Source organism: Haliaeetus leucocephalus, unplaced genomic scaffold (assembly GCF_000737465.1).
Source record: "Haliaeetus leucocephalus isolate CR32 unplaced genomic scaffold, Haliaeetus_leucocephalus-4.0 Scaffold439, whole genome shotgun sequence".
NCBI lineage: Eukaryota > Metazoa > Chordata > Aves > Accipitriformes > Accipitridae > Haliaeetus > Haliaeetus leucocephalus.
In genome coordinates this window covers 3,678,706-3,703,548 of record NW_010972875.1, presented here as the reverse complement: position 1 = coordinate 3,703,548, position 24,843 = coordinate 3,678,706, and the positions used below count along the sequence as shown (strand labels likewise).

Here is a 24,843-nt window from a genome sequence, read left to right as displayed (position 1 = left end):
ACAATTGTATCTTGCATAATGATAGGGTAATTAACATATCTCCCTTTAAGAGTTTGCACCAGCAGGTCATGTTTTGAGTCTAATCATTGATTCCAACGACCATTTAGGCTTGAAAAACTTCCAATATTTGCAACACTGAGATCTAATTTTAACCCTTTAATTTATAAAATGTTAGCAATAGGCATGGTGAAGTCCTTGCTGATTCTGCAAAGCCCAGTAGAAAGCCCATGCAGCTGAAGCGAAGGAATGAGTGGGGTTTTGGTTGGGGAGATCCACACAGGTCACCACTGGATATTGAAAAGGGGAAAATCCCAGCTCACTGCATGGAAGGAAGTGGAGCAGAGCGCCCTGTTTCTTCTTCTTTACGATGAGGCTGTCTCACTTTTGTTGTAACATTTCTGGGAAAGTCCATTGCATTTGTAAATATGGGTCTTCTTTCCAACTTGGCTGCTTTCATAGAATCACAACAGCCCAGGTTAGGAAGGAACATCAGAAGACAATCTGATGAACCTTTCATGGGAAAGGGAGCCTAAATGAGATCGTCTAGCACCCTGTCCCTGGGGAGGCTGTTGCAGTGAATTATTGAACTTCATGAGGAGCCACATGGAAATTACAAGAGGCAACGGGTACAAGTTGCACCAGGAGACATATCGTCTTGACATAAGAAAGACATTAAACCTCTAGCTATGTACATATGCATCCATGTGTGACTCGCACTCCTGTGTTGGATGGATGCAATAGTTAACCATATGCACATGTAGTTAAGACCTGGCTTAGGAAGCCTATGTTTATTCCAGATCTACTTGTTAAGCCATTTTGAAGCAACAGATCAATCCCTGTAAGCTTTGCAAGCTTGCTGAAGTGAGATGTTTAATGGGAACTGCATCTCTTCCCTTCAGTGTGCTGTGTCTTTAATCCTGCCCTTATTACTTGAGATGGGATGATTTTTTCACTCTACTGCTTTTTTCTCAGAGTCAGTTACAAACTAGGATGATGTAGGGTCCCACATTTTTGTGCACAGTGCATGAACCTTGCTCGGATGCTCGCTGGAGATGAGCCCTTCTTAAAAGAGGGGAGTTGTGAGCTGCATGCAGGAGGCAGGGGTGGGAGAGTAGGACTAAGCAGCTCTCTTCTGGAGAATGATTATTATCCCTGTAGAGACACTATACGTTGCATAAAGTGGCCTCCTGTTTTTAAGGAGGGGTGGGCAGAAGCAGGCGGCAACCCACCTCGTTCCCCAGTGCAGCTAACCAACCCTTTGTGGTAACGTCGCGGGAAACCACGTGCTTTCTTCACATGACAGCTCCAGGAGCGCGCGCGTACCTGCGCGCTCACACTGCTGGTGTCTCATGGTGGCTGGCGTGACCTAGAAAGCAGCCAGCCGTGGTGGGTGCTGGGGTCCTGCAGCGAGCCCTCCCGGGGGCTCAGGCAGGGAGCAGGGCAGGCAGAGCAGCTCTGCGGGAAGGGGGAGGAGGGCAGTCCCCGGCTAGGGAAGCTTGTGCCTCTCCTGCCCACCGTCGGGAAAGGGGTGTTGGTGAAGTTGTACCAAGAGTTAGTGGTTGGTGAATAGTGCTTCAGAAATGAAGGCGTGTAGTGATTGTATATGTCCTGGCTTCAGCTCGGTGCTCATGTGAGGTTGTTGCCTAGGCTGTCACTTCTTCAGTGTGCAACTTTCAGAGGAACCCAAGTGACCTTGGGGCCTGAGCTTTTGGAAAAGGCATTAAAAAAACTCATTATGATCTTTCTACTCTTTCAGTTTAAACAACGTCAGGTTTTTACAGCCTGAAGAACTATTCCTGTTTGTTTTGTCAGCGTCTGCTTTAAATAGCGTTATTTTGGAAGAAGGAAGGTTCATGTACTTTGTATGTCTATTTATGCTTTCTGCATACTACTTCCCAGACTTGTGTGTGGTATTTTAAGCTTGATTACCTCCCAGTGTTGATATGTCTGCGCTGCCTCTCTAAATTCAGCTGATGCCTGTTGGCTTTATTGCGTGTTTCCAAAAATACAAACTTCAGAGCAACAGGATTCAACTAAAATAAGAGTCGAAAGGAAATAGTGGCAGTATGCTTATATACACTGTGCTACAAACAAACAGCGAACATTAAACATACAGCAGTTCTTTCAACTACCTTGTCTCATCGTATGCTGGAGCTCTGTCTGCGTGAGTGCTTTCTAACTTGCTCTTTCTGTTTCTTCATGCTTCCGTGGATTCAGAGAGAGGTAAATGATTTTTGTTTTTCCATTTTCGTGTTTATCCTTCCGGCATGCACCAAACAATGTCATATCAGTTTGCTTGTATCAATGAACAGAAGCTAATCTTCAGTGAGTAAATTCGTATCTCTCTGTCAGCTTTTAACAGTATTGTCAAGTTGATATTGCCTCTTGGTTTGTTTTTTTCCAGGTCCCAAACCCTGTAGTACTAGAACAGTTTAAAATCATGTGATGCAGTGGGTTTTGATGTTTGCTTCTGGTGTTTGAATTTAAAATTTAGATTATGTTGTTCTCTGCAATTTGAAATGCAAGAAAGTTCTATTAAAATCCCACCTTTTATTTAAAAAATTAAAAACCCGTGATACTAAGAGCAGGGGATTTAAGAGCTGGGTTTAGCAAGATGTGGAAATGTCAATGTTTATTTCCTATTTTTGGTATTTGTTTTGGATCTAGCTGGGTTGGTCGCTTGTCTTTTGAGTTAGAAGAAAAGTTGTCCCCAGTATGTTTGATTTGTTTGGATGTACAAAGGGATCGTTTGGGATTCTCTACAATGCTTCCCATTTCATGGGAGCGCAGACAGTAAGGCATTGTAGTCAGGTGCTTTGCAGCACAAGGGCTGCAGCCACTCCAAAGGCTCTTACTGATAGAACTGCATCCCTTAGATGAGATTTGGGGTTTGTTTGTTCTTCTAAATTGCAAGGACTTGAAAGTAGGACTGGGTAGAAGGAATGTGGTTTAGAGATGCCGACTGTTCCTCGTGCTTGCTTTGTGGAATATAATGAGAACGGTTTCCAGGCTTGACTGGTTTTTAATCAATTCTTTAGTCAGTGTTGGCCTAGGGAAATGTTTGAACTTTCTTGATTATGGCTTTGCAATCTAATGTAGATTTCATGCATGTGGGAAGTGATGATCCTCCCAGACTAACATTGGCAAAAGTGTGCTGCAAGCAGATTTCTGGGTAGTGTCTGTGCACGATTGCTGTGTTCTCTGCCTGAATAATAAAGAACAAAGGAGAACTAGTAAGCATTGCTTATAAAATAAATCACACTGGAGAGATTAACTGTTCTAGTGTAGTCTGCTGTCTTCTTCAGTTAAAGCTGTAGTAGTGCTTTGAGCATCTCAACTTGATGTATCTCTTTATTAAATCTTTAAATATTCCTTATAAACAAAGGCCCACGTCTTCCAATTAGATCTGGAAGATAGAAGCATTGTCAAAAATAGCTAAATACTTATTTGTCAAAACCAAATATACAGAATCTGCTGCAAAGAGGCTGTTCAGAGGTTCACAGGCATAACCACACATTCATTTACTTAAAGGAAGTTCAGCATTCATCAGAAATGCTAGACTAGCCATCCTGAGGAGTTAAACCACCACTTTGCAATGCTACAAAGGAGAAGCAGCAACTGCAATAGCCTTGATAGCCTACCTCATTTGTGTCCCTTTGTGTTGAAAGCTGTGCATCGCAGGATATGAAAGCAGCCCCTTGCTTGTGCATATCTCATAAATGCTGTGAAGCAATTAAACAAACAAACAAAAAAATCACCATGAAAAATCTGTGGCAGTAAAGTCAGCGGTCAGTGATTTTCGTAGGATCTGCTCCTGAATTTCTGTCTTCCTTTGAGTTCATTTACAAAACAAGCTGAGGTCTAACCTGCTGCTTGACTTTTTGACTTGCTGCATCTGGCTAGCAGTTGGTGAGCAGCAGTAGGCCCTATCTGCCCCCAAGCACCAGCTGAACGTGGTGCACTGGTGGCTGGGACCCCCTCATGCTGCTGGCACGTGGTGCGGGGTCCTGCATGCTCCGGCAGAGGCGGCCTGTGTCCCTGGGACCCTCTCCCCAGTGCCCTGCCAGTGCTACAAGAGCACAGAGTCTCCAGGGCAGTCTTGGTAGTGACCACGGCATGAGTGATAGACTGTCCTCCTTGCCCTGACAGCAGTACTTCAGCCTTATGAACGTGAGGTGGGGTTGGGAAGGAGGACCACCATGGAACATAAATCTTAGCTGTACAATCTGTACTGCTGTCACTATGTTAACACAGCTCATGGATCTGGACAGCTTAGATACTGAGTTGCGCTTTGACATGACTCCATCTGTGTAAATCTGTGGCCCTTTGGAGAGGTGGAATATAGCCCTTGGTAGTAGGAGAAAGGGAAATGGCTTGTAACATCTCAGAGTCATATTTCTGGCGAGGGAGGCAGCGGTGGCAAGGCAGACTGGAGTCCTGTCCGCTCCCCCCAAGAGGAGGCGGTGGGCAGCGTTGAGACATGGAAAGCGTGTCTGGGGGAACGGCTTCTGCAGCTTTGTGAGGATCAGGCTGCAGGAAGGAAATTGGAGTGAAAGTCGTGCAAATGCTTTCAGGCTTGGAAGCGCTGGGCTCTGAAGGGCTGAGCTGGGTATCGGACATATCAGCTCTGTGAGGGTTTTAACAAATTTTGGAAGCACGCTGAACTGTGGTGATGATAAGACATCAAAGAAAAACCAGCGGGCTGTGTGTTTTAGGGCTGCCAGATTAAAGCCTTTGAGTATCACACAAAGTAGCCATAGCTCCTCCTTGAGAGTTAGCAAGTGACGTTATCAAGGAATGAAGCAAACAGCCTTTCAGCAGGGGATAATTTGCCCTACAAACTTTATGCATGAATTAGAAAAACAAGATACGCTGTGTCAATGCCAGACTATTTGAGGAGAAATTCAGTAAATGCAGAACTGATGTTTTGCTGCAAGGAAACCCATTTTCAAGTTGTGTGAGAGGCCATCTTAACTACTTGCATCAAAAATTAATGACCAGTGTAATGTAGTGGTGGCCAAGTCTGCCATTCTGGGTTGTAGCTGGGGAGCAGCCAAAGAGGTGCAGGAGCTCTGGGGGATGGAGCGCTTGGAGTGAAGAAAAGTTGCAAGGCTTTCGTATGTTTTCAGGATTGCCAGCAAATGTTGGAAGCATAGGGAAAATTCGTTCTCTCCCACATCTCTTCCAACTCTAATCACTGAGGAGAGAGGAGTACATGTGCTTAAATGCACCATGACTGTCTTGGAGAAATGGGAAGGAGAAGACTTGTGGGAGTAGTTATTTTTCTTCCTCCTGCAGGATTTGATTCCAAAGTGGTTGGTATAGTCACCTGGAGATGGAGCTGTGGGTTTCCTTCGGAGGGTGTGGAAGGGAAGCAGTGGTTTTATTCAGTGTCTGTTTGGTATCTGGTAGGTGAAATGGAAGTTGAAAGGTCCTCAGTAAATCTTCCACAAACAGATTTTGCAGCTTGTGTGAATCCTGTTTGTTTCATCTAGTTCTGGTTTCATACTTTTGGGTGTTTCTCCCTAACTTTGCAAACTCCTTGATGTGAGCCTAATAAAGACAAGTGAACTGAACAGAGTCCCAGAATTAATTTCAGCTCTAAATCAGTCCCCTCCCTCCTATGTGAAAGAGGGTCTTTTTAAAAGATGCAAAATGTTAATCCAGAAGATCTGTAATTTCTGTTATACATATTACTGCAGGATTTCTTGCACCTCATCTTCTCTGCCGATTATGATACTAGAATATTTGTGTGTCATGGAAAAACCCCATCAGAGCATGGTCTTGTTGGTGTTAACATTTGTCCGCTTTTCTCCTCATGTGTCTCCTCTCACTTGCCTTTTTCTTCTCTGCTCATTTACACATGTTCATGTCTCACTGGTGAATAGCAGCCTCCCGCCAGGTGCCTTCTGACCCTGCTCAGCTGTACCGGTGGCTGCTCTCCCCTTTTTTCCCCCTGCTTGCACAAATCACGGTCAGCTGTTTGCAGGAAAGCAAAGTGAAGCCGGAAGGTAATAGACTCAGGAGATGGTTTCCCCACAGCCCGGCGGTGTGTGCTCTGTGACATCGCAGGAGTCACAGAAGTCTGTACATCAGTACGTAGAAACCGACAGTCATCTTCTGTAGGCTATTCTGGATGAATTTCAATCAATTTTAAGCCGAGCCCAGAGGATATCATTTTCTGGTTCAGGAATTCTTGTTACAATTTGTAATACATAAATCCGTAAAGCAATTTACATTTTGCTGCATGTGTATCGTTTTAATATAGTTGTTTTAAATAGCAATTTAATTTTGATTGATAAGAGTAAAAAAAAAAATTCAGACTTCAGGGCTAGGGTGTTGGGATTTTTTAACCAAAAAAAAAGGATTAATGCCATTCTACACTCCTTTGAAGAAATAAGTTTATAGTGAGAAGGTAATGGAGGATATGCTGCTCTTTCAGGCTGTACTTAATTGGGATGCCTCCTAGGACTTTAGCTAATAGTGGCAAATGGCTATGACTGCTACTCAAACAGGGCAGCGTTAGCATAAATTGCATTTAATGTGGTTATATTCATCCAAGGTTGAGCAGCTAAGTAATGCCTAGCCAGGTGTTAAATAGGTATGGCTATCTAAGGTTTAGTCAATTACTGCAGACATTTGCCAATTAAAGAGGGTAAAAGAGCAAACCAAAATGAAATTCCTTTCTACTTAGCACCTTACATTGACTTTGCAGTTCTCCAAATTGCTTTTTAAATAGTCTCTCTCTAGTCCTGTACTCTTTCAAAATAAAGACATTTCTACTGAATTTTTAACTGTTCAGCAGAACCAGTCTTACCCGCTTGTGCAGCAAAATAATTTTCTTACCAATTTTTCTGGTTTTCTAGCTTTTGCCAGAGTACTGATTTACATCTAGTTCCTATAACTGCAAAGATAGTACTGGGTCATGTAGTACATGTGCAAATTATTTAAAAAAAATAAAACAAGCAAACAACCTACTATGCAGTACTCCTTCTCTATAATCCTGTATCAACAGAAGTAGTGTGCTTGTGTTATAAAGTTTTAAGAATATACAGCTTTTTTCTGCAACGAAATACATTATTCTCCCACTAAACATCTTGCTGCTCTCCCCACTGACATAGAAGGGAATTTTACCAAGAGCTGTGGTTCAAATCCCACAGATTTCATGTACACACACACGCTATTGAGACAGGGAAGACTCCAGCTGGATGAGATGTGATCTATTAACCCTATGCTACCTCTGTATCCAGCTATGGGCTTTGTAAAGGCTTTTGATTTTCTTTTTCCCCTTGTTTTCCCAGCAAGGTGTAAAGACAGGGGAATGGTAAGAGAAGGCATTTGCCCTTTTCCATAAATTTCTATTGCAAACACGTTTCTCAGCACTTCTTCATTATCAAAGGGGCCTGTTGCACATAAATCTCACTTAAATGTTAATAAGCTTCAAGTGAGCTGCAGTCGAATGAAGGTTTACGGATGAAGCGACCCAGAAGGGATCAGAAGTGAAAGAAGAACCAGACAGCAGTCTTCTGGCTTATTTGGTATTCAAGGCTTTGGACAAAAAAGAAGCTGTTGCCTTCTGGTCCTATGTAGGGAAACACAAAACTTTTCCCAAGTTTTACGTTGTAATTGATGCTGCGGGGAGCAGATACCCTGGAATCCCTAAAGCCATACTTTTCTTCTCCAAGAGCTTGGCTTTCCCAATGCCTAGAAATGCCCAAAGCAAGGCTGCAAGGCTCCCGCTGGTGTTGGAGGAGCCGACTGCCACCAGCCTGTACCACCATCTCCAGGTCCCGGCTACTGGGCTTTGTGTAGGACTGCTTGCGCGAGTGCATGGGCATCTAGGTGACTTCATGAATTAATGAAAACAGTAGTATTGTTTGCGCTCTGTCAGAAGGGAGAAGGGTGGTTTGTGTGCTAATTTTGATTGATGATTTGAAAAGAGGTGGTGCTGGCAGGGTTGCGCTTGGTGCAGTACCACAGGTTTTGAAGAACTTGGATTTCCTCCTCTGTCTCAGCAGATTTACAGATGCAGGCCCTGGTCATCTAAAGGTTTATGCATATTCACAATCAGCGCATGTAATTAGCCAATTTACTTTCTTCAAGCTGTTCAGGTACTTAAAGTGAAACACTGGTGTTTGAGTCTGAAACGCCACTGCAAGGGTTTTATTAGTTTTCAGTAGTTGAAACTGATGTACTAGCTGGGGTTTCAATTTCTCCTGTAATTGTGCTATACCGCCTTGTTTATGAATGCATACCATTACAAGCAGAAATATTTACAGAAGCTGCAGGACCAACTGCCGGAGAGGCTTGACGGAAGCGTTTCTGTGCACCACTCCAGTACTGAGGCAGCACTTACTGAGCTGAGGCGAGGGCCGGGTGCCCCTGGCAGCGCCATCCTGGCACCCACCAACACCCCCGCAGGTGGGAAGTGGCGTTTCTGGCACTTCTTCAAGGTGACTCTGCGTGAGTAGAATTTGACAGGACAAAGACAAGACATTTCTCGCAGCCTCGGGGGCTTTCCAGGCCACACACAGGAGACTCGCTGCCAACAGTAGAGGCGTCAGTGTTTCTTCAAGAAGAACACCCAGTATCAGTACCAGCTGGGGGATGAAGAGATTGAGAGCAGCCCTGCAGAGAAGTAGGGTACTGGTGGATAAAAAGCTGGACATGAGCCGGCGATGTGTGCTTGCAGCCCAGAAAGCCAACCGTATCCTGGGCTGCATAAGAGGAGCGTGGCCAGCAGGTCGAGGGAGGTGATTCTGCCCCTCTACTCTGCTCTGGTGAGACCCCACCTGGAGTACTGTGTTCAGCTCGGGGGTCCTCAGCACAGGGAAAGACATGGACCTGTTGGAGCAGGTCCAGAGGAGGGCCACAAAAATGATCAGAGGGAGGGAGCACCTCTCCTATGAAGAAAGGCTGAGAGAACTGTGGTTCTTTAGTCTGGAGAAGAGAAGGCTCTGGGGAGACCTTATTGCAGCCTTTCAGTACTTAAAGGGGGCTTATAAGGAAGATGGGGACAGGCTTTTTAGTAGAGCCTGTTGTGATAGGACAAAGGGTAACGGTTTTAAACTAAAGGAGGGTAGATTTAGACTAGGTAAAAGGAAGAAATTTTTTACGATGAAGGTGGTTAAACACTGGAACAGGTTGCCCAGAGAGGTGGTAGATGCCCCATCGCTGGAAACGTTCAAGGTCAGGTTGGCTGGGGCTCTGAGCAACCTGATCTAGTTGAAGATGTCCCTGCTTATTGCAGGGGAGTTGGACTAAATGACCTTTAAAGGTCCCTTCCAACCCAAACCTTTTAAAAAAAAGGCCTGCAGCAGTCCATGGAGGAGAGTGTTAGTGGCCTACATGTAGGGTTGCTACCAGCTCCATCAGAAAGTCAACACATTGCATTTTAACCAAAAAATAACATCTTAGTGGACAGTATCTTAGTGGGCAAGTGCAGAGCAGGCCTGTCTTACCAGGACTGTTGCCATCCTCCTCTTGCAGGGACAAAAGGGTTGCAGGCACTCCTGTGGCAGGACTGAAGTGGCGGGTGAGCCCCCCTTGTCACCTGGAGTGTCCCACTACAGATACTGCGTCCATAACACTCATCAGACCCCTTCTCCCTGCCCTTACCACAGGTCTTACCATTCAGAGAGTTTACTGAGCCAGGCTGAGGGTGATACCTCATTCATTTGGCTGTCATTAGCCTTCCAGGAACAGAGAAATGTTCTTATCAAAAAGCACACAAGCTTGTTAATGTCAGTGCTGCCCTCCATATTGATCTCCTTTGTTCAGAAAAGTAAATTTATGCTTGTGAGAGGAACGAGCTCAGCAGGCTGCCCCCAGTCCACCTCTCTGCCTTTAAAATGCTGTTGAAAATACTCTCATCTAAGGTGTTTCCCACTTAATTATGAGTTGTGTTCCTTTATGACCAAAATCTTTGATCCTGACAGAATTCAGTCCTTAGTTTAACACAGTTTTAATTGGTTGGCTCATTTTTATCTCTCTGGTCCTTTGAGTCCTACCTCCACTAGGAGATAATATGCTGACTGAACACATATAGTATTATCTTACAGGTTCCCTTAAGGCTGAAAATCCTTGCAGTTGAGCTTGGGTCTTAGATAAATTCTGCAGCGTGAGACTTAATGTGGCCTCAGGGGTAGTCCATGCATCAGGGACTTGGCAGGGCAGTGGAGATGCCCTGCCTGATATGGTCTCCTACAGCAAAGCACAGTAGTTTATTAGGGCAGTCATAGTGTGCCAGGGCATTGCCAGAGCTACTGATCAAAGGTTGGACCACAATTTCTTGGGCTGTTACAAATGGGTTTTGCTGGCAACATGTTATGTCCTCCAAGCCCTGACGACTTGCTTTGGTGGCTTTGCTCCATCTTAGTTTTTATTAACAGTAAAAGAAGGTTGTAACAGCTGTATGGCTGACAGAAGGGGTGAATTATCTTCTGTGTTTGTGTAACTCCTTGAAGGTGGTGGCCTTATTAGAAGTCCTGGTATTGTATAGTGCTCCTGGGGCTGTGCAGATTTCTGTTTATTCAGTCAGGCTTCTGTGCAGTGCAAGCAACTTGGCAAAACAACAGAGGATGCTCTTCCTAGGATCATCTCATAAAGAAATGCATAAATCATTTGTTTACAAGTCCTCGAAGGAATAGTATTGATTTGAGGTAAATGCTTCTAAATGGTAATAAATAGCCATGTAATGGTCACATAGATGGCTTTCAATGTTATTTTAAGTTAATGCAAACACAGGTTTCAGCTGTTATGTCTGCACTCTGAAAGAATAGACCTTGATCTAAATAGTAAGGTGTGCACAGCAGTCTGCTTGTTTAAGTGTCTTTGCAACCCTGCAGTGATGGTCACTGCCTGCAAGTTTTTCCTGCATGTAAAGGAGGGGAAATCTTAATGAAGTTAAGATAGCAGATGCGTGTCTGTTAAGTGAACAGTGTTTTCACATTGCAGTTAAAATATTTGTAAGGGAAGGTATTTGGACTCAGAAATGTGAGGTCTGAAACTTAGGGAATTTAGAAGATGGCAGCTAAAGCCAAACACATAGAAAACAAAAATCCCAAATGCTTAGGACGTCTGGAAGTTCCTCACTTGCAGCTCTCGAAGCAGGCAGGGTCTCTTCAGAGCTCAGGATATTATTGTATGTGGGACTTCTGTGAGACTGAGCATTTCCAAATACCTGCTCTGCAGATCTTTCAGGAGCATCAGTAATGTTGAAAGCTTACTTCAAAAGGCAAAAATCTCAAAGGTTTTTTATGTGGTTTAATTTTTTTCCCCATAGCTGCTAATTTTTCGTAGGCCATAGCTGAGCCATACCCCCTTCTCTTAGTCTTATTACTAGAGTCCAGCTAGGAGTCTTCAGTTTGCTTTTGAGACATTAAGCTACGAGGAAACCATTCTAAAGGAAGGCTTGGCACATGTACAGATGAGCCAAAAAGTATCAGGTTTTTTCCAGGAGCAAGATTCCAGCTGGAGCTCAGCATCTCCCTGAACTTGCAGTGCAGCAAAAGGGAACAACATGCCAAAAGGCTGTTGTAGATTGTGGCCAAGGTGCTTGGGGGTCGGGCGGGAGCTAGGAAACCTCAGGGCATCTTCTGTAATAGACAGCACCTTCCTGGATTATTGCTTCATGATTTTTCCTGCAAGTCTCGAGCAATTGGGTGAAACACTGTCCCTCCTCAGGGTGCCTGCATCGCACATGCTGGCAGGGCAGTGCTGCAGCTGGCGACCTCCGATGCAGCCCATGGGCTGCGTTCCCCATGCAGGAAGGTTTCAGATGGCAATGTGCTCCACGTGCTGCCCCGTTGCCTCCTGTCTTTGCTGTGCCCTGATGCGTGCCATTGTATGTTGGGATGCAGTGAGATGGAGAGGTGCCTCCAGCTTCACTGTGTTTCTGCACAGTTCTGTCATGTGGAATTGTTTCCAAATCTCAAGTCCCGATAGTTTTGTGGGGTTTTTTTAAAGTATTATTCATCAGGCTTCAGGTTGCAAAGTGGTTAAACAGAGGAATAACCTGTGCCTGTTGCTGAGCAGCCCACACTGTGGGCAACTGCCCCTTCAATTGCAAAGGCTCATTAAGGACAAAATTAAGTGCTGCTGAATTAGGTAAAGGTAAGGTACTTAACTGCAGGACAATGTTCATATCTCGTATAGAGCTGGAAGTCCAGTTATCTATCTGCCACAGTCTCTGGTTCTCCCTGGATAACTTCAGTACAAAATTCTTCAATTCACTGGGCATCTACAATGAATAAAGAAATTGGCAATCCATGCTACATTAAACCCTGCTTGGGATATTTATAGACTTTAGTATGAACTGAAGTATTCCTGTATATAAAACGTGGTTTAGGAATATCCCTCCTATCCCTTCACCAGTTAGAATCTTTACTGGTAATTATTTACATGTAAAGAGGAAAGGCACCGAAAAGAGACTTCAGGCATAAGAAGCTTTTGGGAGCTCCAGCTTTGCTTGTCTGGTCTAATTCTAGTTAGCTACTCAGCATATCTCTGCTAGACATGCAAAGTCCAAAAGAAATCTGGAGATAGCAGGAGGGTCACAAAGTAGGACTGGGCTGTGGTTGCTCAGAAGACATGAGAAAGCAGAGGTGCAAGACCAGGGAGCAGAGAGTCTGGTATAGCAAGGATGACAACCAGGCAAAGCCAGGCTTCTTTCTGACTTTTTCAGAAGAGCTCCAAATCTTAAACAGCCTGAGAACAAATAAATGTAATCCTGGTATTTCCATCACCCGTGCTAGAAAGCTATACTATGCTGCGGTGACTAGCCCGTGCAGTGCAAAAAATCTCTTTTTTAGGGCAGCTTTATTTAACTTTTTAAAAATAAGGTCAGAAATTTAGGCCAATTAGTGTGAGCAAAGCTCAGCAGGTTCACATCTCCCTTATGCAACCAGATCTGTAATTACTATCTGCATATTTTAAACACTTTATACAGTCCTTTGAAATACGATTTTTTTCTCTAACTAGAATCTTGTATGCTGTTTCTCAGATTTTTTAGCATTTAAGAGCTGCATGTGTTTTGTCTTAATTTGTAATTCTCTCCCCACTTCATCTTCCATAAAATATTTTGAGTAAATTTTCCCATGTATTTACAATTGCAGTTGGAATTACAGGTTGTAAGTTCAGTAAGTTGCCAGGGTTAGAAAACTGTAATGAGTTCTTTAATTATATAGATTAAGCACCAAACTTTAGATATGTGTTTCATCGGTATGCAGTGTATTACATTTGTACATCTGCTTTGTCTAAGGCATGTGTTTTATTCTTTGACAGCCAAGACATACACCTGTTAAACTGAAGTAGGACTTGCTGGTTTGGAAATACTACGGATTCTAACGCCTTAATTCGTTTTGCTTGTTTCTAATGTGTCAATTTACTTTGTTTACACAGAGACTTTGCTTATGTGGCAAGAGACAAAGACACAAGAATTCTGAAATGTCATGTGTTTCGATGTGACACACCCGCAAAAGCCATCGCCACAAGTTTACACGAAATCTGCTCGAAGGCAAGTGGATTTAAAGTCAGCTGCATTCATCTGTTTAGAGGTCCTTGAGCCTAATACGTACAATCAGCAATTGTACACAATGTTAGTTTGGTTTATGTCACTGGCAACGACAAATGGTGTAGAGAATTTGGAAAGGAAAGGATGTGAATAGATGGGAGTAAAGGGAGGGTGAGCATCCAAACTGGGGAGGATGATACTGCTTTTGATTTGACAAGGGTGTATAGAGACTGAAGGTTTTCTTGAATAATAAAGAAGCTGCAGGTTCAAAATGGAAAAAGAACACACAGCTTCAATTAATAATAGATGGTGATGTTAAACTCCGTAAATAAATCAGACCTTGTTTGAATGGTATTATTCAATGGTATTATCCTGCAGGACAGACAGGAAAATAAATAGTTGCTAGCATTACTGTGCTGACTTAAAAAAAAAAAACACCAGGGAGAAGAGGGGGTTTAAGCTACTCTAGTTACAAATACTAAAGGATCTTAGTTCCTGCTTGTGGTAGTATTGTCCGTAATACTGGAGAGGACTGTTCTTTTCAGTCATTTCGCCTTACAGATTTGCCACCATTCCCTGGTTATTAATTTTGGTTTTCTTGCATGATCAGTTCATGAGTGTCTTCTCTGCAGTCATTTCATGCAGCAGTAGCAAGGCAGCACATCCTTTAGAGCAGGCAAATCTGATTAACTGCCTCTCTATGAAGCATTTCAATCTACTTGAAACTTTTTTATTCTTTTATTGAGTTGTGGTGGATTTGAGGCTACATTCCCCTTTTAAAAAATATTATGCTGCTCATTTTGGTTTTCCTTAAAACATGTCAGTTTGCACCACAGGGAAAGTGGGCTGTGGGGATGAATAACCTTATCAGTTATCCCTGTGTAACTTGTCCCTCCTCGTGAGTCACAGCTCTTTTCTAGAAAAGCTAGTTAGGAAACCTTCGGGTTTTAAAATTCTGCTGATTTACTGTATGCCTGTCCATTTGCTTTTTACATTTTTGTCTTCACATTAGTGAATGGAATCAGTGATGTCAAATGCCCCTCTGTAGCCAGTTGTACAGTCTAAAAATTTTTCATTTTTGCAACACTGCGGACATGGCTACTCACCTTGTGATGTTTCCTGCAAACAACATGAGCGTTTACACAGTGTGCATTACTGTAACCTTCTGGGCAGCAGTTTTTCCTGAGGCAGAGGCAGAAGGTAGCCCAGCAACTGTGCAAAGCCTGGCAGGTCTGTGCCTGAGGAAATGCAGGTGGCAGGGCTCAGGGAGCTGCTCAGGTTGGCCAGGGAGCTGCAGGCTGCGCTTGGTGAGGTTTAACACCGGGGACTGCAGCAGTGACTGACTGGAGAAGCCTGGCGCCGTTATGTCCCTCCTCTTTCCCCTCCAGCTCTCGCTTCTCACAGATGGTTCTGGCAAGTCTAGCAGGGAAAAACATGCTACAAAGGGCCTACCACAGCTGCTTTTATCCAGTAAGGTCAACATCAAGTAAATGCCATGGTAGCTATACACAGGCGTATGGGAAAGGGAGTAGAGCTATCACATACGTAACTATGACATGAAACTCCTGGCATTAATTTTGGATGAGAGCAACTAAGCATTTAAAACCATAGCTAATAGTAACACAGAATAAAACAGGACAGTGTTGTTAAATAGAGCAAGTTCCTTTGTAATTCAGCAATAGATGTAATCCTGATGGCGGGAAGCACTTGGCATGTGCTAACTGACACACTGGACCTCTTTGCTGAGTCAGGGCTTCTTCCTAAGCTAGTGTGTATTGTTTTTCATCTGCAGGGGGGAATATTGTCACGTGTCACTGTAACAGAAAATACTTTCAAAATATAAAACCTTAAAAAAAGGGAGGGGGGGCAGGGGGGAGAAATTTGCTAGAAGCATCTTCAGGCCAAGTGTCATCTGCTGGAACACCAGTTATCTTTATAGCTTAATTACAATTAACAGTCATGGCATAAAGAAGCGGATAGCAGTGCTTCATATATGAGCTTTGGAAAACCTCTATTAGCTTCCCTCCTCAGTCATATATTTGTAGGGAATAATCATCCAAAGTGGTTATTTTGAAGTGGTTTGGTTGGGTTTTTTTCCGCCTTTTGCTAATATTACACATTTTGGGGGAAGAACAGGTTTTATTTTGCATGGGATTTTTAATTCCAGAAGAAACATAGAAGTGGAGGAAAAAAATTATACACAGCAGAAGTTAGATCGGAGAGGAACATGAATATTGAACACTCTTCTCTGTGTGTTAAATATTTATATTTCTTGTTACATTAGTCCTCACTGCGATTTTGCTGTTGATAAAAATGGCTAGATTTTTTTTTCCTCCTCCATCTCTCTTTCATCTAGGCTTGGATACCACTTAAGTTCTTTATATAGTTAAGGAATGATGAATAAACTGGAGGAAAATTAAAGTTGCTGTTTAAAAAGAATAACCTGTTTAGTTATGTAGCTTCTGAGTTATTTCAGATTTCAGAAACTAGGGTTGTAATAGGAGTATATTTATACTTGTAGTTGGTACTCTACTGTATTTTCAAAAAAAATGCTGTATTATCACTGTTGTCTTCAGATTATGGCCGAACGGAAGAATGCTAAAGCTATGGCTTGCAGCTCATTGCAAGAGAGGACAAATGTCACCCTTGATGTTCCTCTGCAAGGTACTGTGTGTACAGCTAGTATCCTTGGGATGGTCCTATTTTAGATATGTTTCATTTCTGATCCTGCTTTTAACCAAAAATGGAGTATGTTAGGTGGAGAGGTCAGGAGTGTAATCTTGTCTTTTAATTACTGTATCTGACTGTAACCTGTTATTGTATTACATTAAACATTTTTATTGGTTGTGTTGACAGTAATGGAGTCCTGCTCAGTTATGTCAACTTGTACATTTCCTCTTTTGTTTTGAAATACAAATGTTGCAAATGCAGTCTTACTTACTTGTGGCTACTTGCAAGTATTGTCCTTTACAAATCACAACACCTCCTGACTTGAGACTGCACAAATTGGCCAAATCTTCCTTAAAAACTGAATATATTCCAGTTAATCACTTGGATTCAGAGGAGCTGTAGGAGGACTCCTCCTAGGTTTCAGCATCTATTTTAGCAGCTTCCAAGGCAAGGGGTGCAAGTGGGTTGTCATCCAACTTAAGGGTCTTTTGCACACTCTGCTGCATGGTAGAAGAAAGTTGCCTTTGCATGCCTTTATTAGTCATAGCCTGATAGTTGCTATTTTGGAAGTATTCCAGGAGAACAAACATACTTTGTGTTAGTTTTACAGGAAATTATATGCTTGTAGATCCACTAGTTTATACTGAATATCTTACTCCTAATCCATACGTCAACTTGTGTAATTGTCTGCTCAGACAGTAGTATTGATTACTCGTAGACTGTGTTTAACATACTAACAAGGATGGTACTAAAAACAGATTCCAGATTTTACATAGTTATGCAGTGACACTTAGGTCTATATGTCTCAGAGACACATTCATCTTTTTTTTTCATGCTTTTAATATGCCAGCAATATAACGTGACCTTATTCTTAGTGTAGATCAAGAATTAGGTGATGCAAAGTTATCCCTAATTCCTTTAGAAATTATTGAACACTGTTCTTGTCAGGAGTAAAACTTTAATTGATGCTATACCTTCAGAGTACAATTACTGGGTAAACTGGTTTATGTTATTGATGAAATAGAAGTGGTTTTCCCTGCTGTGAATGCTGATTAACAGAAATTGATTTTTGTTCCCATGCAGTAGATTTCCCAACACCAAAGACAGAACTGGTACAGAAGTTCCACGTCCAGTACCTGGGCATGCTACCTGTAGCTAAACCTGTGGGTATGTAACACTTAAGTGACTTCCAAAGTACCTTGCATAAACTCTAAAGGCCGGACTCTGGCTAGCCAAGTGTAAATGCATGATTTTCAAAGGGTAGCAACTCTTATACTTCGGTCATATGGGTCAAGCATGAAGACATCTAATATTCAGGGCCTCATCTGAACGTGAGTTTTGCAACCAGAGTATTTGGGGAGCTGCCAAGAAGGCAGAGTTTCTTCCTACTGCTTGCTCTGAATATGAGCTCTGCTACTGATGAGAAGGGCACTCGAGAACTGAAATGGTGCAGCAGCTAAACAAGATGCCATCCTGTTTTTTCTAAGCTGCAGGCACCTGTTTTGTTTTTGCAGATAAAGAAAACCAACTTCACAACCCTTCCTTCCATCGTCAAATTAACTTTAATAAGGAGTCCAAAACAATCTGTTTTCTCTACTACTATGTGAAAATAAAAATTTTGTTATTGTTTACTTATGTATTTATTTTTCATTATTGCATTTTCTTCTCTTCTAGGAATGGATACTCTGAACAGTGCCATTGAAAGTCTAATGGCTTCCTCTAGCAAAGAAGACTGGATGCCAGTTACCATGAATGTTGCTGATGCTACTGTCACAGTCATCAATGAAAGAGTAAGGCAGACTGTCTTGTTTAAAACGCATTTAATATAACACGAGTGTTGAAAACCAGGAATACAGAAACACTAGTAGAAAGAGTTAATTTACACTAGAATTCATTTGCTTATTTTGCATTTTCTTTCTTTCCAGAATCTGTAGAGGCTCTTACTGCTTGTATTAGCTTCAGATTTATTCACCATTCCAAGCATGTTCTCAGAAATAAATTATTACAAGTATTCATTAGATACTTAAAACAAACGCAGTGTTATCCTTTCTAGGAATTTTGAGCCTAAAATGCTGTAGGTTAAGACCTAAGTAACAATCGTAAATTCTAAACTGTATTTACCTTATTCTTGGTATGGAAGCCAAGAGTAATATTAAAATCTGTGTTGCACATCACTGTCCTTTTGTAGACCATTTTCCATAGAGATTAATACAATGAAACTTTCAAAGAATGCCTTTTATATGTGTCTGTTGATGAAGTACTAACCAACATCTCTATAACATACCAGTGATAGGGGAGCACGTCCTGGAGTCATGATAGCCACGTTGTTCTGTTTCTTCACAAAACAAGCAGTTTTTAAAATGCACAGCATGCTCAGTGCTCACGCTCAAAGCCTTGGTCTTCTGGTGATAGCCTAGAAGGGGAGATCCAGCCCAGGCCTGAGCACACTGGGTAGATGCAGACAGATCAAGAGGAATTCCACAACACTGTATCGGTGTCCTCCCCCATTTGATCAACTTAGAATTGAAAGTAAAGTTCCACAGAATATCCAATAGTAACGATCAATCATTTGATTCATAACCAGAATGAAGAGGAGATCATGGTGGAATGTCGTGTGCGGTTCCTTTCCTTCATGGGAGTAGGCAAGGATGTTCACACGTTCGCCTTCATTATGGATACAGGAAACCAGCATTTTGAGTGCCATGTTTTTTGGTGTGAACCAAATGCAGGCAACGTATCGGAAGCTGTTCAGGCTGCTTGTATGGTAAGTGGCCTTCTTCAAAGGCACCTAATAGCACTTAGATTTTTCAGTGCCTCCATAAATAATCGTCCTTCCAAATTTGCAATTATATTAGTTTCAAGATAGAAAAAGAAAGAACAGATAAAAATAGGAATTGGGATTCCTACTGATATTTAATTGATTTTTAATTGATATTTAATAAACTAAACCCCAAACATTTTAAAGTTTTAAATGTCCACTTAGTGAACGATGCCCCTTTAATCATCTTCCCTCCTAACCTCTGCAACATCCATGTAAGTCAGAAATCTTTTCTTTCACTACCCAAGTTATCTAATGCTGGAAAAACATTGTGCTCAGAGTTGTGTTATACAATCCAGTGACAATGTACTGAAAATAATCCTTGTTCAAGAACAGCTGAACCCAGAAAACTTATTTTTCAGTTTTCAAAGGGCTGTTCATATGATTTAGTATCCGTCATGTGCTAATGAACAGTTTCTGCCCACAGATGGCAGACCAATGTCCCACTAACTTCAGCTGGGCTGTTTGTCATGGCCAAAATGGGAGGTTTGACTATACTTAATGAGAAAGTATTAAAAGTGTATTTAAAATGCTCCGTGAAAGTGTTGGATACAGTAAGGATTGCAGAATGCTTTTGTTTTGTTGCAGTTACGGTATCAGAAGTGCTTAGTAGCCAGACCTCCTTCACAGAAAGTTCGGCCGCCCCCACCTCCTGCAGACTCGGTGACTAGAAGAGTTACAACTAATGTGAAAAGAGGAGTGTTGTCGCTCATTGACACTTTGAAACAGAAACGCCCTGTCACTGAGATGCCATAGCTGCATAAGAGAGAAGATTCTCCTAACATGTAACTGAAGATAACAGTAGCTACACTAAGGAAAACGAACTGACGATGTCTGGCCTTCCATTTCAAATTGCTGATGCTTTGTCTTCAGAGAATTTACCTTTATCGAAACAATGTTAGACAAGCATGTTCTCTCATTCTTGCCACCATCGTGTGATATGAAAAGAAGCATGAATAATTTTTTTGCTGTCAGTGAATTACATCATGAGCAATGGAAGGTCTGTTTGATTGTAAATACATGAACATTACCTAAACTCACACAAAAAAAGAATATGGCCACGTCCCTCCCAGTGAACTCATGCTAAAGTCCTTGGAGTGAATGATGCCTGAGTTGATAGTTTCACCGTCTTGAGCTGGATTTGTCACAAACCAATCTTAAATCCTACAGCACTTTGCTCTGTTTTCAACACTGGAGTAGGTACCAAGTATTAGCTACCATTGAATTACTGTAGATTAAATACCAAGTTTTATTTTTTACAGAACTACACCTGTTAGTTTTACATTGTTTGTCAGCATTGGTCTAGCAACCATTTTAACATCTCCCTGACATGCCTCTGAATCATGGTGTCATTATTTCATCTCCTGGTTATACATTACGGTCTTAGAGAAGAATCGTGTTTAATAGCAAACCAATGCTGAAAAATCCAGAAGCATTTTCAGTAATTGAGTTGCAGGGTGATCCACTGAAGCTTTACAGCTTTAAACATACAAATGCAACTGCTGGCTGGTAAATTTATTCTCCTAAATCTGTCATTAATTCATAAAAAGTACCATTTGTTTCATGCGGGGCTCAAACCAATCAGGGGTAAGAAAGAACAAGTCAGTAATTTTATTGTCTTACCACTCTTATGAAGACTAAAATATTCCATACCTTTTCCGTACAAGTGTTTGACGAAATGGTCAATTCGGCATCTGGTTGCACAGTTCCCCCTTCCCCTCAAAGTTTGTTGCTGAATACTTAACATGCCACAAAGAGAACAATCATGTTTCTTGTTATCTACAAAATTCCATGGAATTTCTTTTAATGCTTTTGTGACAAACTAGGAAGACAGTTGTTTTCTAACAGAATAGTGCTTCAGGTGGTACAACTTGATTTCAATGCTTTTGCTCCAAAGGCTTCATCTAATTGCTTTGATTTACACACTACTGCAGACCCTGACAAAGTCAGCCCAGTGTTGCCCCTTAAAATTGTACCTCAGGCTAATTTTCAAATGCAGTTTATGCATCTTGAGTCTCTCCCTTTGCCATCTTCTGTCCAGACCTGCAGATTCGTACAAATTTTGGAAATGGAACATTAAAGATATTTTTAACTAGCATTACACATGTTTTGCCTCCGTTTATAGATATGTTCCAAACTTTAACTGACTCCTAAGTCTGCAAATCTGGTCATACTGTGATTTTAAAAGAACATTGGCAAGGTTGTTATTACAAGAACTCTTTTTTATTTTACTATGCAAGAGACTGTTATAAACAAACTATTTTCTTTTTATTTCCTTGTTTAAAGAAATTAACGGCAACACCTGGGCAAAGCAGCTTAGGAACACAAGGGGAAAAGAATGATGATTCAAGAAATTTCTGCATTGAAAAATGCAGAAAGATCGTTAAACTAAACTCAGCGTGATGTATGAGCAAGTGTCAGGTGAACGCCAGCTATGCAACTATTGTAATTAAATTTAGCTCTCTAGAATACCCTCTGCTCTGAAGAGCTGATCCTCCACCGATCTCAGATCTCTTTATGACCGCAATTCTGCACTGGGGTACTTGTTTCCCCTCCCAAGCCTCACCTTCCTGTCACCTCCTTTGCACCAGCTCTATTGCTTGGACAGCAGGGAGGAGAAGTTGCTTATGCCAAGCAGGCAGGGAGAACACACAGCCAGAGCTGAGGGGATGCAAACCAACCCACCCCTTTTAGCAGTACCAGTGGTTTAAACTGACCATGAAGCCAGGTCGCAAAGCGTGGAGATGGCAGCTTGCATACATGCTTGTTTAGTTTCTAGTATTGATCCCAGCGACGTCTGCTAGGAGCAGTGTAAAAACTCACTTCCTGTCATGACTGCTATCAAAAGGTGGTGGCTGACGATGTACCTTTAGGTAGGATTGTGAAGTTAAGAGGTAAAAGCTTCCTCGTTCGTCATTGTGCTAGTGATTCAAACTTTGCCTTTATTTTATTTTAAATTACAGAAAATACTTTGACAGTGTCTTTTTAAAGTTCCAGCTGGAAATGCCAGGATTTGGGATTGCCAACTGTTCTACAACAGTGATTTTTAAATGGTATGATTAAATTTTGTAGTTGCATCTGCACAGTGCTGACTCTCCCCAAGAGAGAGCCAGACTCTCTTTAAACTGAACCAGCACTTAGCAAACAGCAGTGTAAAGGTTATTCTACATTGGTGCTGTCTAGTTAGCTTTCACTAGCAAAGTGTGCAATTGCAGGAAGGGCTGAGGAGAAGATAGAAAGGTATTTGAAAAGCTGTAGGTCACTTGCCAATATATGTTTTAAGAGTTTTGTGTCTGTTAACAAAACATTGTTGATTTTGCAAATATTTAAGTAGTGTGCTTAATGGTCTGACTATATGTGGCCTTTTTGCTTCAGTAGAGCTCCTTATTTTCCAAAAGATTAAACATACACCAAGGTGTTTGCAGAATCAGAGCCTAATATTGCGAAGCCCATTATCTTTTGTTAAACAATATATTAAGACACTCTTTTTACCATGGCCAAAAAAGTGTGTATGGGGTATGTGCGTTTGAGCAACGCCACTGTTTTAGTTAATGTTATAGCAACCCTTCAGTTATCTATGCATTTTTTTATAATACCTAGTGATTCTGTAGGCAGGCAGCCATGTTCACTATGCCTTGTATGTCTGACACCGTATTTTAAATTAACCTGTTAAATACAGCTTAAAATATTTTTATTTTATTTATTCTATTTTTACTGAAATATCCTGCATTATTATGTTGATGTATTGTCTTTACTGAATGTGCTCTTGTAACATTCTCCACTCTGTATACTATAGGTTGCCTAAAAAAAGGCAAGTTTTGTAATTATTTGTAGTCACATTTTTATTGAAGTCTGTAGAAAAATCCTGTAAAGCAAAGCTAATTTCTTAATTTTTTTCAGTGCAAGTAGTAAGTTAGAGGTAAGTATCACATGTCAGTCATGTCATTAATACACTCCCTTGCAGAAACAAGGCGATTTATATTCACAGTCAACGACTAAGAGATAAAAGCCTTTATTTTGAAATCTGCAGTGCTGGCTGTAGGTTTTATTTAAGCCACTTACTATTTCATTTGAAGGGGAGCAAGAGGGTGTGGGCGATAAAAGGCTACAGAAGCCACCTACAGGGTGGTTAAACAGGAGTAACAAAAATTGCATGGAAGGGCATAGAATCCATTCACAGTAAAATGAGTTCTTAGTCATATACTTCGTGCGCAATCACCTGTACCTATTGAAACAACATGCCCTCTCGTGACAGAGGAACAAAAACTATGGAGTATCTAACAGCTTACGCCAGTTCTGTGTCACTGAGAGTTCTATGTCCCTTTTCTTTTAATTTTATCAAGCATTTCATAGATCATTGAACTGGGGATCTAAAACTGTCAGTAAATCACCCAGGGGAAAGGCAACTTATTTCAACAGCTAATACAGGCTCAGCCTTTCAGCATTACCATTAGCCCCATTATGCCTTTCTTGGGCAGGTTAATTAATACTTTGCTAAAACTTGTGCTGTACAGTCAGCGAAAGCAGGTTTGATTTATTTTAACAGCAGTACGAAAGAAGGAAACATGCCCACTGTTTATTAGCAGAGCTCAGTCTTACGTAAAGCACGTGATTGACACCGAAAAGGACAATTTTCCCTGCTGTTGACCACTTCTCCACATTTAAATGTAATCTGTTCTGAGAATAAATTTAGCTGCATAAAATGATTGTGTCAACTGTTACTGGTCCATGAAACTGGAAAATTGTTTCTTTTGTTCCAAATGTGGTTGAGGGGAGGGGAAAACATACTGGTGGTTTAGAGGCAAGAACAGTACAATGGATACTTTTGTATCTGGAAAGCTGAATCAACAGTTTCTAGTTGAAAATTACAAATACATAACTGGAGTACAGAAAGAGAGTTACATAAGATGCAGTTTTACTGCAAAAAGTCATTGAGTGTTTAACTGAGCATACAGACTTCTACCTACAAGTGATCTGAAGTCAGTCCCAGATGTTGCCACCGTGTGATATTTGGTGCTTACAAAGTAAGCTGCTGACCTGCAGCCCAGCTCTTTGATACTTTTGGTAAGACATCAAGATTCTAACTAACTGGTTAGCCTCCATAACATTTCAAAGACGCAGACTCCTGAAAGCAAGATGAGGCTGATTGTGGGACATCGTGATGCATATTACGTAAGTAGCTCAGTAATTCTGTCATCAGACACATGTATGTTCTTTTACAAGTAATTTTAATTATATTTAATAATGAAGGATACAGATTTTGATTTAAAAAAATAGTTTAGGTCTCTAACTGCAGAATCTCTTAAGTTTATTTTAAGCGTTTAACAACCATATTGAAAAAAAAAATCTCCTTACTGTCCATTCCTTTTATCTAACATGTAAAACCCCTCCTCCTCCAAGATGGTTTTGAAATAAAAATAGGGATTTTTATTTTTTTCCCAGTTCTACATGTTGCATGTGAGCAGGTCTAGATCTGTCTTACAAGTTTGTTCAGAAACAAGAGCAGAGTTCATCCTTTTACTGGAACAGGTAAGGACCACAGGTTACTCACAGGGATATGCAGCAGGTGAGTGACACTTTTGAATAGGACAGCTAGCTCAGATTAAAATGCTAAAAGAAATTTTCACTGATTCAGTGAAGCAGTGACATTTATCTGATGAACAAGAGCCAGCTGTCTACGCTGCTGGTGTAGTATCATTCACATCCTTTCTTCTAAAGGTAGTGCTGATCCAGCTACTTTGACTGGTCTGGGTGAAGAAAACACAGAACTGTTAGAACATTTTCTCTGGGTGGGTCTAAATCCAGACCTGTATGTCAAATAGGTTAAGATTCAATACCATAT

The 24,843-nt window shown here is 41.5% G+C and overlaps 1 protein-coding gene across 4 annotated transcripts in view; it reads left to right on the top strand.

Annotated features, from left to right (window-relative positions):
- The window catches only part of APBB2 (amyloid beta (A4) precursor protein-binding, family B, member 2), a 106,342-nt gene extending 85,942 nt beyond the window's left edge, over nt 1-20,400 (top strand). For all 4 annotated transcript variants that reach the window (XM_010574467.1, XM_010574465.1, XM_010574466.1 and 1 more), the window contains 6 exons: nt 13,402-13,516; nt 16,090-16,177; nt 17,267-17,350; nt 17,858-17,973; nt 18,768-18,947; nt 19,590-20,400. In XM_010574467.1, coding sequence (XP_010572769.1) covers nt 13,402-13,516; nt 16,090-16,177; nt 17,267-17,350; nt 17,858-17,973; nt 18,768-18,947; nt 19,590-19,757 — 751 coding nt within the window. In that variant the 3' untranslated portion in view covers nt 19,758-20,400. The remainder of the gene's footprint in view (nt 1-13,401; nt 13,517-16,089; nt 16,178-17,266; nt 17,351-17,857; nt 17,974-18,767; nt 18,948-19,589) is intronic.
- The last annotated feature ends 4,443 nt before the right edge of the window (nt 20,401-24,843 follow it).